The sequence below is a fragment of the Rattus rattus genome, chromosome 6, assembly GCF_011064425.1.
Source record: "Rattus rattus isolate New Zealand chromosome 6, Rrattus_CSIRO_v1, whole genome shotgun sequence".
NCBI classification, from domain to species: domain Eukaryota; kingdom Metazoa; phylum Chordata; class Mammalia; order Rodentia; family Muridae; genus Rattus; species Rattus rattus.
This window is the reverse complement of record NC_046159.1, coordinates 63,125,783-63,141,587: the sequence shown is the minus strand read 5'-3', so window position 1 is coordinate 63,141,587 and position 15,805 is coordinate 63,125,783. Positions and strand designations below refer to the sequence as shown.

Here is a 15,805-nt window from a genome sequence, read left to right as displayed (position 1 = left end):
CTGAGTTTCATAAACAGGGAGGAGCTCTGCTAAGCGCAGCACTGTCCGGAGTCTATCCCTGCCATTCTGCGAAGGAGCTTGCTTTTGGATGTGGCTGCAGCTCAGCCACAGAGAGGGAGAGAGTGAGGGAGGGAGAGATCAGAGGACTTGGGGTTGAATACGATCAAAAGATCAAAATACGAAGTATGAAATTTTCAAAAACAATTTTATAAAATTTAAATATCAGACGGCAGCTTGCATCAGCGCCCCTCCCACCCCAAGCTAAATAAATAAAACGGTGGTGGTTCTAATTAAGCCATGCCTGAAGACTAGGAGGTCCTAGCTCAGGAGCCCCAGCACCCACTCCTGGAGATGCGGGCCTTGCTTTGAGGCGTGGGCAGCCGACGGCGGAAGGTGGTGAGGTCTGCTTGGATCTGGCTGAATCTAGTGGGTGGGTAGTCGGAGCCTTAGTCCTGCACAGTGACAGCAGCAGCTGCAGAACATCTCCAGTGGTTGCTGATGCTGCACAGCTGCAAACCCCCTTCCCTTTTCCACCCTGATCCCAAGGTCACTCACATCTCAGATTGGGAAATCAAGCCAATGCCTTTGGGGAAGGGGTGCACAATCCAGTGGAACTTGGTGCCTTTAGGATTCTAAGACATGTTGCTCAGGGCTGCCCACTATGCAGACTGCCAAGGCCCCAGGCCTCAGCGCTGGAGGAAAGGAATGCGGACCAGCCCTTGCTTTGTTCCCTCCCTACCTCCCTATCCTGAGGCTGAGGCTTCCCAGCTCTGCTCTACAGCTCTGCCCCTGTTGGAAACAGAGGGCTTGTCCTTCACTCTGTCTCTCCCGTGCCACCCGTGACAAAGGACTTTACTAGAACGTGAGCAGAGCTACAGACCTGTAGAATGCTGAATTTTTGGGTGCAAAACAACTGGTCACCAGGAAGCTTCTGCACTCCCCAATTGCTGCAGGGAAAGCTATGAGACAGCTGAGTGCTCCCCCTCAAGCCCAGAACCCACATTTAATCTCTTAACATCCCTCATTAATCACTCACACTCCTCTGGTCCCCCTCTGTGGATCCGGTTTCTCCCCAGCTCATGTTCCAAATGCTTAGCCAGGAGAAGGCCCCCTCAGTGGCCCCGAGATAGTCTGGACTAATCCCTGGGCATTGGTATGTCCTTGGTCAGTCTCTGGTGTTAGGGCATCTTCCCTTTACCTTCTCTACATCTGTCTCCCCCCAAACTTGTGTCCGAAGACCATCCCAGCACTTACCGGAGCCCATGTGCTGAAGGGAAGAGGTAGGCAGGAGAGGTGGAAGGGAAGGAAGGCAAAGCCCCTCAGGAGAGCCCCACACTCCTCTCACACAGGAGTAATTGAGAGCAGAGGTAAAAAGGACATAAAAGCCACAGCCATGTAATGGATACATGGGGAGAGGTTGCAGTATCTGTTGGGTGACAGTACTGGGATGCAGTAGAGCAGTTCTTTGTGCCTCCTGGGATCTGCTTTAATTGCATATTAAGTGAAACCACAAGGGCTGGTCTGAGGGCTGAGTCTTGAAGGAGAAGCTCTCTAGTGCCCTCCCTTACCCCTCCATTAATAACTAATCAACAAGGTCCTGAGGCAGCTCAGCTTTTCATCCAGGCCTGGCTCTGCTCTCTGACCCTGCAGTGGCTCACGGAGCTTCAAGAGCATCCCCCAGGCTCCAGGAGAATCACCAGAGGGAACCCTTTATGGGAAAACACTCCTACTATTAAGGGGCGTGTCCTCTTGTCAAGGGGCCTTTGGCCCAGGTTCCCAGGGTCTCCTAAGACCTTTTTGGAGCACCCAAACTCTAAGTTACACTTGCCCCAAAGAGTAGACAAGTGGACCCTGCATACTAGTGGGAGATGCAGAGGCCACAGGAAAGGTGACATTGGGAATAAGCCAGGAGAGACTGCTTTGGCCTTTCACTGTACTATCAACAAAACAAGCATAGATTGAGTACAGCCTGCACAATGGCTCACTCCGCAGACAGCTGAGCCAAGAAGATTACTTTGAGTTTGAGCAGAGCCTGGGCTACTGAGTGAGAGCCTAGCTCTCACTTTGTTAAGCCAGAGCTGCCTTATTTCATCTCAAGATGATCATGGAGCGCTAACCCAGATGTGGATAAATGTGGAGAAGAAGAGGACAGAGAATACAAAAAGCAATGAAAGGCCAAGCCTTCAATTAGTCTTCTTGGAGAGTGATCCTACAGGGAAATCATACCTGAACTACGAGGGCTTAATAAAATGATAAAGTCAGACCTGCGGTGAGCCAGTAAGAAGGGCAGGTGCTCTGTGGAGACCTGTCCTCGCTCGCCTGCCCCATTCCTTACGGTATCGTTTTATGACAGGTATTCTAATCCTGGATCCCCACACTACACCAACCATTTCCAGTCACCATCTTCCCTTTAAGACCTTTCCCCAGGGTGGGGTGGGGAAGATAAGGCAAAGATAGGATATTTAGTCCCTGACACAATCTGCCCTGATCCTGTTTCTTCTCAGAACTCTGCAAATCCCCAGCCCTTGAGGCCAGAGAAAGCAATTTTATTGCCCAGGAGTTTATGACCCAGAGCATGTGTAGGGACCAAAGCAGTATGCAATCTGGGGAAGTGCACCCAGTTTGAATGTGCACAGAGCTATATAAACCTCAAAGTCAGAAGCCATCGGCTTCTCTCTGTAGAAGAAATAAGGTTGCCGGTACGCCTATGGGCTCCACATTTCACTGCGGCCCTTGGAAGGAGGTGGGGATGCAGAAGGAGGGGACATGGGGCTTCAACCCAGCTCTAGGGGGCGGGTCCGAGGCAGGGGGCCCAGGTCGGAAGCTGAGTGCTGGGGGCCTAGGAGGTTGTGGAAGCCAAGCGCAGCGGGAGGCGGGATCCCTACAACCCCGCTTGCCATGAATTCTGGACGTCAGCGCCGGACACCCTTTAGCATCGCAGACATCCTCGGCCCGAGCATGGTCCCCGGAGCACCTTCTGAGCCACGGCTTCCTGAGGCCGGCCCTGATCCCGCATCGCCACTGTGTGCGCTGGAGGAGCTTGCTAGTAAAACTTTCCAGGGCCATTCTCCGCGCGCTCCACAGCCTTCTGAAGGTACACGCCACGCCAGCAAACTCCCTTCCCAATGTCGGGGATTTGAACTGTGTGTCTATGTGTCTGTCTGTCCGTCCGTCCGTCCATTCCTGTCTATATCTCTGTCTCTGTCTGTCTCTCTCCCTCCACCCCCCTTCGCTCTCTTGTCCTTGGTCACAAAGTTTTGTCTGACCCTGGCCGGTTATTTTTGCCCACTCCCTGCCCTCTGGCCAAGTGTCAGGAGTGGCCAAGTGTCAGGAGTTGCGTCATGGGCCCCGCAGGTCTCCTGAGTTAGTTCTGAGACTCTGCAGTTGCTCCAGGGGGTCTCAGGAGCTGTGGGATACCACTAGGCTGGAGAGAATCCAGGGACCTGCTGGGCTGATGCGTTCGCTGTATGCGGGGCGGTCACGACCAAGAGAGGCCGTGGAGACAAAACGCTTGAGCTGCAGGCAAGAAAGAGTGAGACAAGGACAAGGCAGAAAGTTTCTGAGACCTCCCAACTACCCAGCCCTAGCCCTGCCCCAGCCCCAGCCCCAGCCCCAGTCCCAGCCCTGGGCCCCAGCCTCAGGTTCACTTCTTGAACCCTGTAGGTCCTTGCAGCACCGTTTGGCACAAGAACCGCCTTTCTGCCTCCCTTCCCTTTTGGGCTCCCAAAAAGGGAGCTGGTGTTACTAAGGACGCATAAGCAGAGGGCTTTATACTGCCACCAGGCCGGATGGGTCACCCGACCTCAATTTGGCCTCTACCCTACTACTACGCACAACCTGGAGTTCCAAAAGGAGTCAGAGGACCGTCTCCAAACGTCCCTGACTCTGCACCAGATCTCTCGTCAGTCCCATCTAGCCTCCACCGACTCTAACAACCTTATCTCCCTGTCGCCAGCACGACCAAGGGCCTGCTGCACTTCGAATCCGGATCCTGACCTGGTGTACAGGGATCGTGGTGCTGGTCCGCCCCCTACCTCCAACCTGCTTGAGCCCCGCAACCCTAGTTTTTCCACCCAGACCTCAGCTCCTCCAAAGCCAGAGACTGACATTTCCGTCTCATTCTGGCAGGCAGAGCCGTCCCGGAGGCGCCGCCGGGTCCTGGCACTGGTGTCCGGAGACGCCGCAAGTCGCGCACCGCCTTCACTGCACAGCAGGTGCTGGAGCTGGAGCGGCGATTCGTCTTCCAGAAGTACTTGGCACCGTCAGAGCGCGACGGACTGGCTGCACGACTGGGTCTGGCTAATGCGCAAGTGGTCACTTGGTTCCAGAACCGTCGCGCCAAGCTCAAGCGGGATGTGGAGGAGATGCGCGCGGACGTGGCCTCCCTATGCGGGTTGTCTCCGGGAGTCCTGTGCCCCCCAGCACTGCCAGACAGCGCTTCAAGCCCTGACCTCCAGCCAACCCCTTCAGGGCCCGATTCGGAGCCCGGCTTATCAGATGAAGAGATACAGGTGGACGATTGAAAGAAAAGCTGCTGCCTGCCCTGGATTCTTGGGCCCTGGACTCCTGCTAGGGGCTTTGTCTCGGTTCCCGGGTGGAGGGTAGAGACCCATTTAGCTCTGTTCTGTTCCTAACTCCACACTCCTACTTTTCTTACTCGTTAAGAATAAAGCCGCCGCTCTGCTACAAGAAACCTCAGTCCGGAATGTCCGCCGCCCAAACCAAGGCAAGCTGCTACTCACTGGGAACTTCTGTTTAAAACGTGGTGCTTCTTTTAGGCCAAATAGCAAACCTAAAAGGTAGGTGTCTGGCTATGCTTATTTTTCAAAAGAGACTTGAGGTCAGGATTTGGACACAGGCATCAGCTACTCTTCAAAGACCCGGCTTGTCTTTCTCCTCTGCAGACACTGGATGCAGAGGAAGTGGGCAGGATTCCAGCGGTGCCTTCCGGCCACTACCCACTACTGGCTACCTTTGTTCCCAGGACTGCCTGTAGCTTTGGAGACCTCAGCACTAACGTTTAGGTTGGTCCCTATATAATAATGTGATTCTTTCTCTACTCTTAATTAAGCTTTACTAGGTCCCCTGCATTAAGCGAGCCACGGTAAGCTTAGTGTGGGTGCACACCTGTGATCCCAGCACTTGGAAGGTAGGGGCAGGAGAAACAAGAGTTCTAAGTCAGCCTGGGCTGTATCACGCGTGCACACGCACACGCACACACCAATAAACCAAAAACCTGGACCCACAGCTGACATCTCTGACCTTCATCTTTGACCTTCCTTCTTGCTGGCCATTAATCACTCTCCTCCTGCGAGGCATTGACTGGGGAGGGACCAGGAGCACTGAGGAGCCAGAGGCCCACCGTTTCAGTCTTTAAGAGCCCACCATGCACCTAGGACCTCAGGCAGCAAGTGAAGGGCCAAGGAGAGGAAACTCCAGGGGAAATAAATAAGGCCGGAAGGCAGGGGTGAATCTGGTGTCTTCACACAAGACCTGAGTGCCTCGTGCAAATTAATCAGAAGAACAGGCCAATTGAGTGGACTTTTAATCTGATGTTAGGACACTGTCCTTGTAGGTGGGAAGACACAGGTTCACCTTCATGCTTTCTCACACAAGCTGTTTGTTTGTTTGTTTGTTTTGTTGAGACAGGGTTTCTCTGTGGAACCTTGGCTATCATGTAATTCACTTTGTGGACTCCGAGATCTTCCTACCTCTACCTCCTGATAGGACTAAAGTATGTGCCAGCACACTTTTTTAGATTGATTTATTTTCATTTTATGTATATGAGTGTAATGTGTGTGTTTGGTACCCACACTTCCAGATGAGGGTGTTGGATCACTTGGAACTGGAGTTACGATCAGTTGTGAGCCACCCCATGTGCCCACATCAGCTGGAAGCTGAACCCAGATCCTCTGCAAGGATAGAAAGTGCTCTTAAAGTTTTAATCTAGAGGCCCCCAGCTATTTGTCCACAGAGTCTGCCGTCCTCATTTATGCCCGGCAGGACGCACAGTGCATCGACTGCTTCCAGGCCTTCCTACCTGTGCACTATCGATATCACCGTCCACATAAGAAGGATGGAGACACCCTCATTGTGGTCAACAACCCTGACTGACTGATGCACTGTGACCAAGAGTTCCCAATTTTGAAATGCTGGGCTCAGTCAGAAGTAGCAGCTCCTTGTTCTTTGAAGAGTGAGGAGATCTGCCAGTGGAAAAACATGCAGTACAAATCAATACTTAAGAATTTGACAGTCCAGGTGCCAGTGGGACTGACTATACACACCTCCTTAGTGTGCTCCGTGACGCTGCTCACTACGGTTCTGTGTTCTACTCTGATCCTTTTAGCTGTTTTCAAATATGGCCATTTTTCCCTGTAAGTTTTATGCAGTTAAGTGTTTTCTACCTAATAAATGAGACCTGTTCATTGTGGAAAAGAAAGAAGGAAAGAAAGAGAGAGAGAGAGAGAGAGAGAGAGAGAGAGAGAGAGAGAGAAATAACTCTTAAGTGTTGGGTCACATCTCTAGCCCCTGACATGTTAGCTTGCTTGCTTGCTTTTGTTCTTTTTTCTGGCTTTCAGCTCCTTCAGGTGCTAGCCCTATAAGAGGTGCTAAAAAGCAAGATCCACAGGGAGAGAGGCGAGAGGACCAAGGAGGAAACTGGGGTGGGTGCTGTACTGTAAACCAGGCATGGCTATCAAGGCTTTTGGAGGCCAAGCAGAACACTGCTTAGGGCAGCTGACGGGGTGCCATGAGAAAGCCTGGCAGAGGGAGAGAATTCAGAGCTAGACTGGGAGAATCCATAGCATTCTCCTACTGACTGGGGTGATAGGATTGACAGCCTTATAAACTCAGCCACCTCCTTTGTCATTATTCCTATTGGGATGACTATAAACTGGAGTTTTTGAAACAGCCCTGTCCACTAGAAGTAGTCGGTGTACGGCAAGCAGGGGGCAGAGTATTTAGTCCTTTCATGGGGCTGGAGAGATGGTACAGAGGTTAAGAACACTGTTCTTCCAAAGGTCCTGAGTTCAATTTCTAGCAACCACAATGATTCGTAACCATCTATAATGGGATCTGGTGCTCCCCTCTGGTGTGCAGGCATACATGCAGGCAGAACACTGTGTAAGTAATAACTAAATAAATCTTTTATTCAACTTCAGAAGAGGCTAAGAAGTCTTAGAAAGGGAACATTATTTAAAGGTATGTCCAGAAGCCAGTGTAAGAATAGCTATGAATGTGTCCCAGCGTAAAATGGTAAATTTAATTAAAACATTGTAAGGGCTTTTTTGGAAAGGGGTGGGTGCTGTTTTTCATGTATATGTGGCTCTAAGTATATGTTTGTGTATGTGTGTGCCCGTGTGTGTGTGTGTGTGTGTGTGTGTGTGTGTGTGTGTGTAGGGTATGTTCTCGTGAGTGCAAAGGAGGCTGGCCCAAGAATGTTGGAAAGCTCTGAAGCTGGAGTCACAGGCTGTTGTAGCTTGTCTGCCATGCCATGGATGCTGAGAGCTGAACACGAGTCCTCACCAGAAGCAGTCTATGCTGAGCCATCTCTCATTTTTTTTATTCTTATTTTTTGAGACAGCATCTTTTACTGAACTTAGAGGTCACTGCTTCAACTGGGCTAGCTGACCAGTGAGTCCCAGGGATTCCAAATTTCTGCCTCCCCAGCGTTTGGATTACAGTACTTTGAGCCAGGCGTCATATGCAGATCCTCGGACACTGACTAGCCTCTGCCTATCTCCTTAGCTGATATTTTGATTTTGATTTCACAGACTTTGTAAACAGCAGTGTCATTTCACAATGTTAAAAGGTAGCACTGGGGTTGGGGATTTAGCGCAGTGGTAGAGCGCTTGCCTAGCAAGCGCAAGGCCCTGGGTTCGATCCCCAGCTCCGAAAAAAAGAAAGAAAGAAAGAAAGAAAGAAAAAAAGGTAGCACTGGGAACTAGAGAGTTAGCTAAATGGACAGGATTTAGTCCCCAGCAGGGGGCAAGAAAACCAGTTGGACATAACTGAAGGCTAAAATGCCCCCATAGTAAAAGGAGACGTTCTTTGAGAGACTAGGAGGAGTTCTAGTAGGGTCCCTGAAGCACTCCAGCTTGACCTGCCAACCACCACCAACCAAGAATGCTGGATGAACATTTCTTTTTTCTTTTTTTTTTTTTTTTTTTCTTTTGTTTTTTTTTTTTTCGGAGCTGGGGACCGAACAGGGCCTTATGCCTCCTAGGCAAGCGCTCTACCACTGAGGCAACCCCAACCCCGCTGGATGAACATTTTAGGAGTCACTATATAGGAATTATCCCTTAGCTGCTGGGTGTGGTCACCATGCCTTTAATCCCAGAACTCAGGAGGCAGAGGTGGGCTGATTGATCTTGTGAATTTGTGGCCAGCCTGGGTCTACAGAGAGTCTAGAACAGCTAGGGTTCCATTATAAAAAAAAGCCTTGTCCCAAAAAAAAAAAAAAAAAAAACCCAAACACAATAAACAAATACATGCCCTTAAACTAAACCTACTCTCTCTCCCCAGCCCACCCCTGAACAGTTCCAGGACAAATCATTTGAGCTGAGACAGCAGAATCTAGCGAGCTGGTACTGAGCCATAAACTCCTTTTTTTCCCGAATGTTCCCTAAGTTCTTGTCCAGCCAGTACCACCCCCTTACACTGCAGCCTTGGATAACAAAACTGCAACCATGAGCAAGGCGTGATGGTGTGAGCCTATAACCTGATTAATCTGGAATCTAAGACAGGAAAATTATGAGTTCAAGGCCAGGCTGGGCTACATAGCGCATGCTGCGTAAGGCTCAAGTCGTACCCTTTAGCCTGATGAGTACTCACCCTCCCTCATCCTAGTCCCTTCCCTGTCCTGAGTACAACAACCCTCAGTTGCTCTATTCCCAGCAATGGAGGGGAGAGGAGGGGAGGGGGGAGAGAGAGGTTAATTGTAATGTTCCTCTCTGAGAGAGATGGTGACCAGAGTATCAGCAGTAGGAGTGTGAGCCTGTCTCAACATACAAACGAAAAGTCAAATAAGTCAGCCTTGGCATGTATCTCGGTTGGTGGAGAATCAAGTCAGATGTGGTGGCGGAGGCTTGAAGCTCAGGACTTGCCATGCAGAAGCCGGAGAATCACAGTTTCTAGGTCTTCTTTGGCTACAGAGTGAGTTTGAACCACTCCAAGTTAAAGGAGACCTTGTCTCAGAACAAATGACCGCATTAAGGTAGACTCTGGACACATGGCCACTCTGACGGCCCTAGAAAAGTGGGCAGTGTAGATCCGGAAGACAGTTCTGTGGGTAAGAGCAGCCAGTGTGAAAGCAGCAGAATCTGAGTTCAAATCCCCACCACTCACGTTAAGTTGTACATGGCTCCACATGTCTGTAACCCCAACTCCATGGGCAAACACAAGCAGATCCCGGAAGGTCACTGCTGAGCCAGCCTAGCCAAGATGGCAAGACTTAGGTTCAATGGGAGACGCTGTCTCACAAAATAACAGGATGAACTGGGCATGGTGGCACCCGCCTTTAATCCCAGCTCTTCGGAGGCAGAGACACGTGGATCTTTTTGAGTTTGAGGCCAACCTGATCTACATAGAGAGTTCCAGGCCAGCCGGGATACATAGTAAGATCTTAGGAGGAGGAGGAGGAAGAGGAGGAGAAGGAGGAAGAGGAGGAGGAGAAGGAGGAAGAGGAAGTGGAGGAGGAGCAATAGAGGGCAGGGAGAAGGGGAGGGGGAGGAGGAGAAGGAGGAAGAGGAAGTGGAGGAGGAGGAATAGGGGGCAGGGAGAAGGGGGAGGGGGAGGAGGAGGAAGAGGAGGAGAAGGAGGAATAGGAAGTGGAGGAGGAGGAATAGGGGGCAGGGAGAAGGGGGAAGGGGAGGAGGAAGGAGGAAGGAAGGAAAGGAGGAAGGAAGGAAGGAAAGAAAGAAGGGAAAGGAAAGAAAAAGCCAGTACACTGGGCAGGACTTTGAGCCCCGCTCTTGGGGGCCAGAGAAAATCGGATCTCTGTTTGAGGGTAACACGGTTTACACATTAAGTCCCATATGATCTTCAAAAGCTGTGAAGCAATAGAGAAAGAGGTATGTGCTCTTCTGGCTTCCTTAAGTGTGTACATGGGTGCAAACACACATCCTTCTCATGTGCGTACAACACACACATAAACACACACATACATGAAGAATGAACAGGGATTCACTGAAGGCTGACTGAACACAGATTGCTGGGAACTCAATGCTCTTCAGCTGATTAGAATTTCCAGCCTGGTGCCCAAGTGTTCGCATCTGCCAGTTTCCTGGGTGATGTTGGTGATACTGGCCTCCACACTTTGAGATCCACAGTCCCAGGAATTTCTGGACTTTATCAATTTAAAAAGCAATGTGGTCCCACCTTTCTTTCCATCTAAGAGTCACAAATACACAGGAGAGGTGTAGGCAAAAATCAGTTTATTTAGCAACCTCAATGGGGAGATGTCTTCCTTCTTTAGTCCTCTAACAACTCAGCGAGGCAAGGATTGCCTCTGTTGTGCAAATGAAGGGACTGAGCTCAGACGCTCAGAGACCTGCTTTAGGGCCGGCAGCTCATCACAGCTGACTGTCTCCGGCTCAGTACTTTAAAGGCCCTGAATCATAAACAATTAAAATAAGGTGTCAACAACCACAGAAGGAAGGCAGCTTTGGGAGACTTAGCTCAGTGACAGAGAGATGGCTCTCCTCCCAGCAATGGAGGGGAACCACAGGAGGGAGGAGAGGAGCGAGTTATAATGTCCATCTCTGGGCAGAGATGTGGCCATATCAGCAGTGCCAGGGCCTGCATCAATCTGTGTTAGTCCCGCTGGCTCCAAGCAAGATCTAAGAAGGGACTTCTCAAATGCAAACCCTTGAAGACTCTTCAGGCAGTGGGAGGGGATGGAGATTTGATCAATGAACATGAGAGGTCAGAGAGTGCATAGCAACAGAGAGAGGAAATGTAACCAGGGCTGGGGGTTACAGAACTGAAGGCTGTGTCTACAACAGACAGCGCAGGGACTTGGATGAGGGAGGGTGAATGCCCATCAAGCTAAAGGGAGAGACTCAAGCCTTATCCATCAGTGGGACCCTGCTGACCAATGAGTTCCCTAGGGCTAAAATCAGGACAAACTCCACTGTCTCCTCTCTGGATCTGGTGTAGTCTCAAAGTCTGCTGAGCCATGGAGCACTCCACAACTTCACTCTCCTTGGATGTCCTCAGGAGATGTGGTTCTCCCTCCCTCCCCACCGCTCTCTGTCTGTCTGTCTGTCTGTCTGTCTGTCGTCTCTCTCTCTCTCTCTCTCTCTCTCTCTCTCTCTCTCTCTCTCTCTCTCTCTCTCTCTGCAGAGATGGCTCAGTGATTAAGAGCACTGGCTGCCATTGCAGAGAAACCGTGTTTGATTCCCAGCACCCACATGGTGGCTCACAACCATCTGTAAATTCCAGTTCCAGAGGATCCCATGCCCTGTTATGGACATGGAGTCTGTTCTGGACTCCTCAAGCACCACGTATACGCCTGGTATACAGATATATATATATGCATAAAATGAGAGTAAGAGGAAAGTGAACCTTAAAAAAAACTAAAACATTTTGGCTCGGTGTAACCATACATAACTTTAGTCCCAGCACTTAGGAGGCAGAGGCAGGCAGATCTTCGTGAGTTTAAGGTTAGCCTGGTCTACACAGTGAGTTCTAAGACAGCCAGAGCTACATAGTGAGATACTTTCTCAAAAACAAAACGAGGGCTGCAGAGATGGCTCAGCGGTTAAGAGCACTGACTGCTCTTCCTGAGGTCCTGAGTTCAAATCCCAGCAACCACATGGTGGCTCACAACCATCTGTAATGGGATCCGATGCCCTCTTCTGGTGTGTCTGAAGACAGCGACAGTGTGCTTATATATAATAAATAAATAAATAAATCTTTTAAAAAAGCGAAACAAAATAAAAAGTATTTGCATTGTTCTGGGCACAGTAGTTACATGTCTTTAATCTCAGCACTTAGACGGCAAAGTTGGATTCTGGTCTGATCTACAAAGTGATTTCAAGGCCAGCCCGGGTGAAATAACGAGCACCTGTTTGTCTGTGTCTGCATATGGGATGGGGGTTGGGCAGCATGTGTAGAGGTCAGAGTTCAGCCACACAGGTTCCAGGATCAAACTCAGGTTGTCAGGCTTGATGACGCATGTATGACCCACTGAACCATCTCCCCTGCCTGACTTCATTCTTGTGGCACTGAAGTGGCAATGAGGCTGAGGTTGTTTGTACTTAACCACAGAGTGTGACAGCCACATTCGGCATCCACTGCCTCATCCACTCCCTGTGACTATGATGGTTTTTGTCTGTATCCTTATTTGATTTTTTTAAAAGATTTTTTTTTTTGAGATGAAGTCTTTCTACATAGTCCTGACTGTTCTGGAACTTACTATGTAGACCAAGTTAGCCTTAAAATCACAGAGATCATTCATTTATTCATTCATTCAGGTTTTTTTGAGACAGGGTTCTCTGTGTAGCCCTGGTGGAACTCTCTGTAAACCAGGTTGGCCTTGAACTCAGAGATCTGCCTGCTTCTGCCTCCAGAGTGCTGGGATCAAAGGTGTGTGCCTGGCTTATTTTTCTTTTAATTATATATACATGTCTATGTGTATGTGCACAAGAGTGCAGTGTCTACCGAGACCAGAAGGTACTGCTGTATCCTTTGTAATTGGAGTTACAAACAGTTGTGAGCTGCCCTGTGGGTGCTGGAATTGAACCAGAGTCCTCTGCAAGAGCAGTAATTGTTCTTAACTACTGAGCTCCACATCACCATTTAAAAAATTTATTGAGGGTTAGTGGTTCCCTGGAACCCACATGGCTGAATTATGACCTCTACAACATGTCACTCCCCTCCCTGCATCCAGAGACACAGGCACACATACATGCTCATGGTTCAGTGGGTAAGGGACTTATTGTCAAGCTTGCCCACCTTCTCAGGACCCGCATGGTAGAGGGGGAAACTGATTCCCGAAAACTTCTTTACCTGCCCACAACGCTATGCTATAGCGTGCATGCACACACAGATAAGTAAGCAAACGGACAAATAAATGTAATACAAAATTTTAACAGATTTATTTTACCTGTGCGCATGTGTACATATGTGAGTGCATCCACATATTTTAGAGCACAGTGGTCAGATCCCTCAGAGCTGACATTACAGGTGTTTTGCCACCTACAATAACTATTTACACCCAGTTTCTTATGCAAATGCTGGGGTCTGAACTCTGGAGCTGAGCATCAAGCGCCCCACCTGCTGGGCCATCTCTCCAGCCCCACTATCCTCACCTGATAGATGAAAAACCAGACAGGAGTGCAGCCAGCCAGAGGCCCCACAGTAAGGGTCATAACCAAGCACACAGGGATTCCTGCCATTCCTTCTAAGACCTCCAGAGGACTCTCTAGTCCCCAAGCCATTTGAGCCCACTTGGCAAGAGGCCCTCCTACAGGCCACACTGAGCCCCACCTAGCAAAGCTTTTCGCACAAGTCCTTCCAGACACCCCTCCCCCAGCACATACACTCTACTACGGCCTCCTTCTGGGGTTGTTTCTTCTCAACTTCCTGTTGCATGCACTCCTCCTTTGCCACCAAACTGGAAGCTGGCTTCCTGGAGAACACAGGGCAGGGGACAAGCAAGCAGAAAAGGGGAATGGAGAATATAAAAGAAGAGAGGACGGCAAGCTGGGTGTGGAGGTCACGACTTTAATACCATCACACAGGCTGACGGCTATGCGTAGGGGGCCAGCCTGGTCTACATAGTGAGTCCCAGGCCAGCTAAGGCCACATAGTGACCCTGTATCAAAAAACAAAAACGAAAGAGAGGACAGGGAAAGACAAACCCTAAAAGGTAGTCTCTCTCAGATGGTACTGGGTGGGGACCCCGGGGTAGAAATATGGGCTTTGTTGTATGAACCTAGTCCCAGGAAGATAGAGACAAACGCTACCCAAGAGAGACCACAATAGACCCAAGTAAAGGTACTACCAAAGTAGAACTTGGTGAACCAGTGAGTTTTATTGGGATTATTTACAGGAGCAGAGGTGACTCAGACAGCTGTGTCGGCAAAGCCCACCCCAGCATGGGTGACAGCTCACTGCACAGCCTGCAGACCGCTCAATGGGTTGCAGGGCGCTTTTTCCAGGTGGCTCAGTTTGTCAGAGCCTCTTCACAGGGAGCTCATAGTTCCTACTCTTCCCTGCAGCTCACCTTGGCTGAGGGTGGCTCTCAACGGTACCTACCACGTAAACGTGCCAGGGAAGGGAAGAGCCTCATCAATCTGGTGGGCCTCAGGGACTCCCCTGGTAAGCTACACATCCCACACACCCCTGTTTAGCGATGGTATAGAGCCCTCATACAGTCATAAGCTTTGCATTGGATCAGACATAGCCTGAGGTCCTCGGTGACTCTTCCTCTTATAGGACGTACTCTGGTTACAATCTTGTTCTCTGAAGACTCCATGGCCTCTCTAATCAAAAGAACAAGTGGGTTCCCATTGTCCCCAGGGTCCTAGCTGACCTTGGTGGTCAAGGATCAAATTTTACAAAAACGTCTTCTTCGACTGTCTTACCCTCACTGCTGTAGGTGCCCAAGCTTGAACCCCCAGAAGGACAAGGACAGTTTTACTAGTCTCATCATTTTACCTCCATGTCACGGTTGGGTACAGCTTAAGGTGGTTTAACAAATTCATCCTCTCTCCTCTCTCTCTCTCTCTCTCTCTCTCTCTCTCTCTCTGTGTGTGTGTGTGTGTGTGTGTGTGTGTGTGTGTGTGTGTGTTTGCAGCCTTAGCTGTCCTACAGCAAGCTCTGTAGACCAGGCTAACCTCAAACTCACACCTGCCTTTAAAGGTATGCGTCACCACTGCCCCCCAAGTGAAACAGACAGTTTTAAACAACCCAAACAGTTTTACATAAATAGTTGTATTGCTGTGACTCCGTTTTCTCCAATTGGTGAAAGCTAACACAGCAGACCATGTAAATAACTATCTCGATTAGACACACATTTTTGTTCTTTTAAGCTAGGGTCTGTAAGTATCCCAAGTTGATCAGTACAACCTTGGGGAATTTTTTTTTTTTTTTGGTTCTTTTTTTTTTCGGAGCTGGGGACCGAACCCAGGGCCTTGCGCTTCAACCTTGGGGAATTTTAAAGATTTGATTGTTTTATGTGTTTGAGTGTTTCCTTGCTTGTATGTGGATGCGGCATGTGCACGCTTCGTGTCTGTGGATCTGTGGAGATCAGACGAGGGCCTCTGATCCCCTGGAAGCAGAGTTGTGGATGGTTGTGAGCCACCACGTGGGAGCTGAGAATCAAACCCAGGTCCTCTATAAGGGTAGCGATTGTTTTCAATGGCTGAGCCATCTCTCCCGTCTAACCTTATAAAGTTTCATAAACTTTAATCATCAAACATATCTATCATCTTTAAGTTCTATCGTGTGCAGATTTATTCAGACTCCCTGTGGCTTTAACCTTTCATTGGCTAGGATGCTTTTCATTCTTACCAAAAAAAATCATACAAAACCCATTCTCATCCACAATGTTCCCTTTTCTTCTTTTTTTTTTTTTTTGCCATTTTTACAAAAATATGACCTCATGCTTAAATTCTGCCTACAGTTCTCTCATACTCATTTTCTTTCTTATTAATTCCTCCAAATAAGAGCTGAATCTAAATAACAGACATGACACCCTGTAACAAAATAAGATGACCTGTCACCTGCTTTTGGCCACCAACCTTTTTCACTGCAAGTCTTGACTTAGCCTTTTCTTTGCTCAGATTTGGACAACTTT

General features: G+C 49.3%; 1 protein-coding gene across 1 annotated transcript; it reads left to right on the top strand.

Moving 5' to 3' along the window:
* Positions 1-2,844: 2,844 nt before the first annotated feature.
* Lbx2 (ladybird homeobox 2) lies at positions 2,845-4,687 on the top strand. The gene is made up of 2 exons (XM_032905123.1): positions 2,845-3,094; positions 4,129-4,687. The coding sequence occupies exons 1-2, from the start codon at positions 2,899-2,901 to the stop codon at positions 4,521-4,523; spliced, it is 591 nt and encodes a 196-aa protein (XP_032761014.1). The 5' UTR covers positions 2,845-2,898; the 3' UTR covers positions 4,524-4,687.
* The last annotated feature ends 11,118 nt before the right edge of the window (positions 4,688-15,805 follow it).

What these genes read in the sequence shown, in the direction of transcription:
- Lbx2 (XM_032905123.1), top strand. Translation starts at nt 2,899, where the DNA reads ATGAATTCTGGACGTCAGCGCCGGACACCCTTTAGCATCGCAGACATC. An exon ending in CGCTCCACAGCCTTCTGAAG is followed by an intron (nt 3,095 to 4,128) that starts GTACACGCCACG and finishes TCATTCTGGCAG; the next exon opens with GCAGAGCCGTCCCGGAGGCG.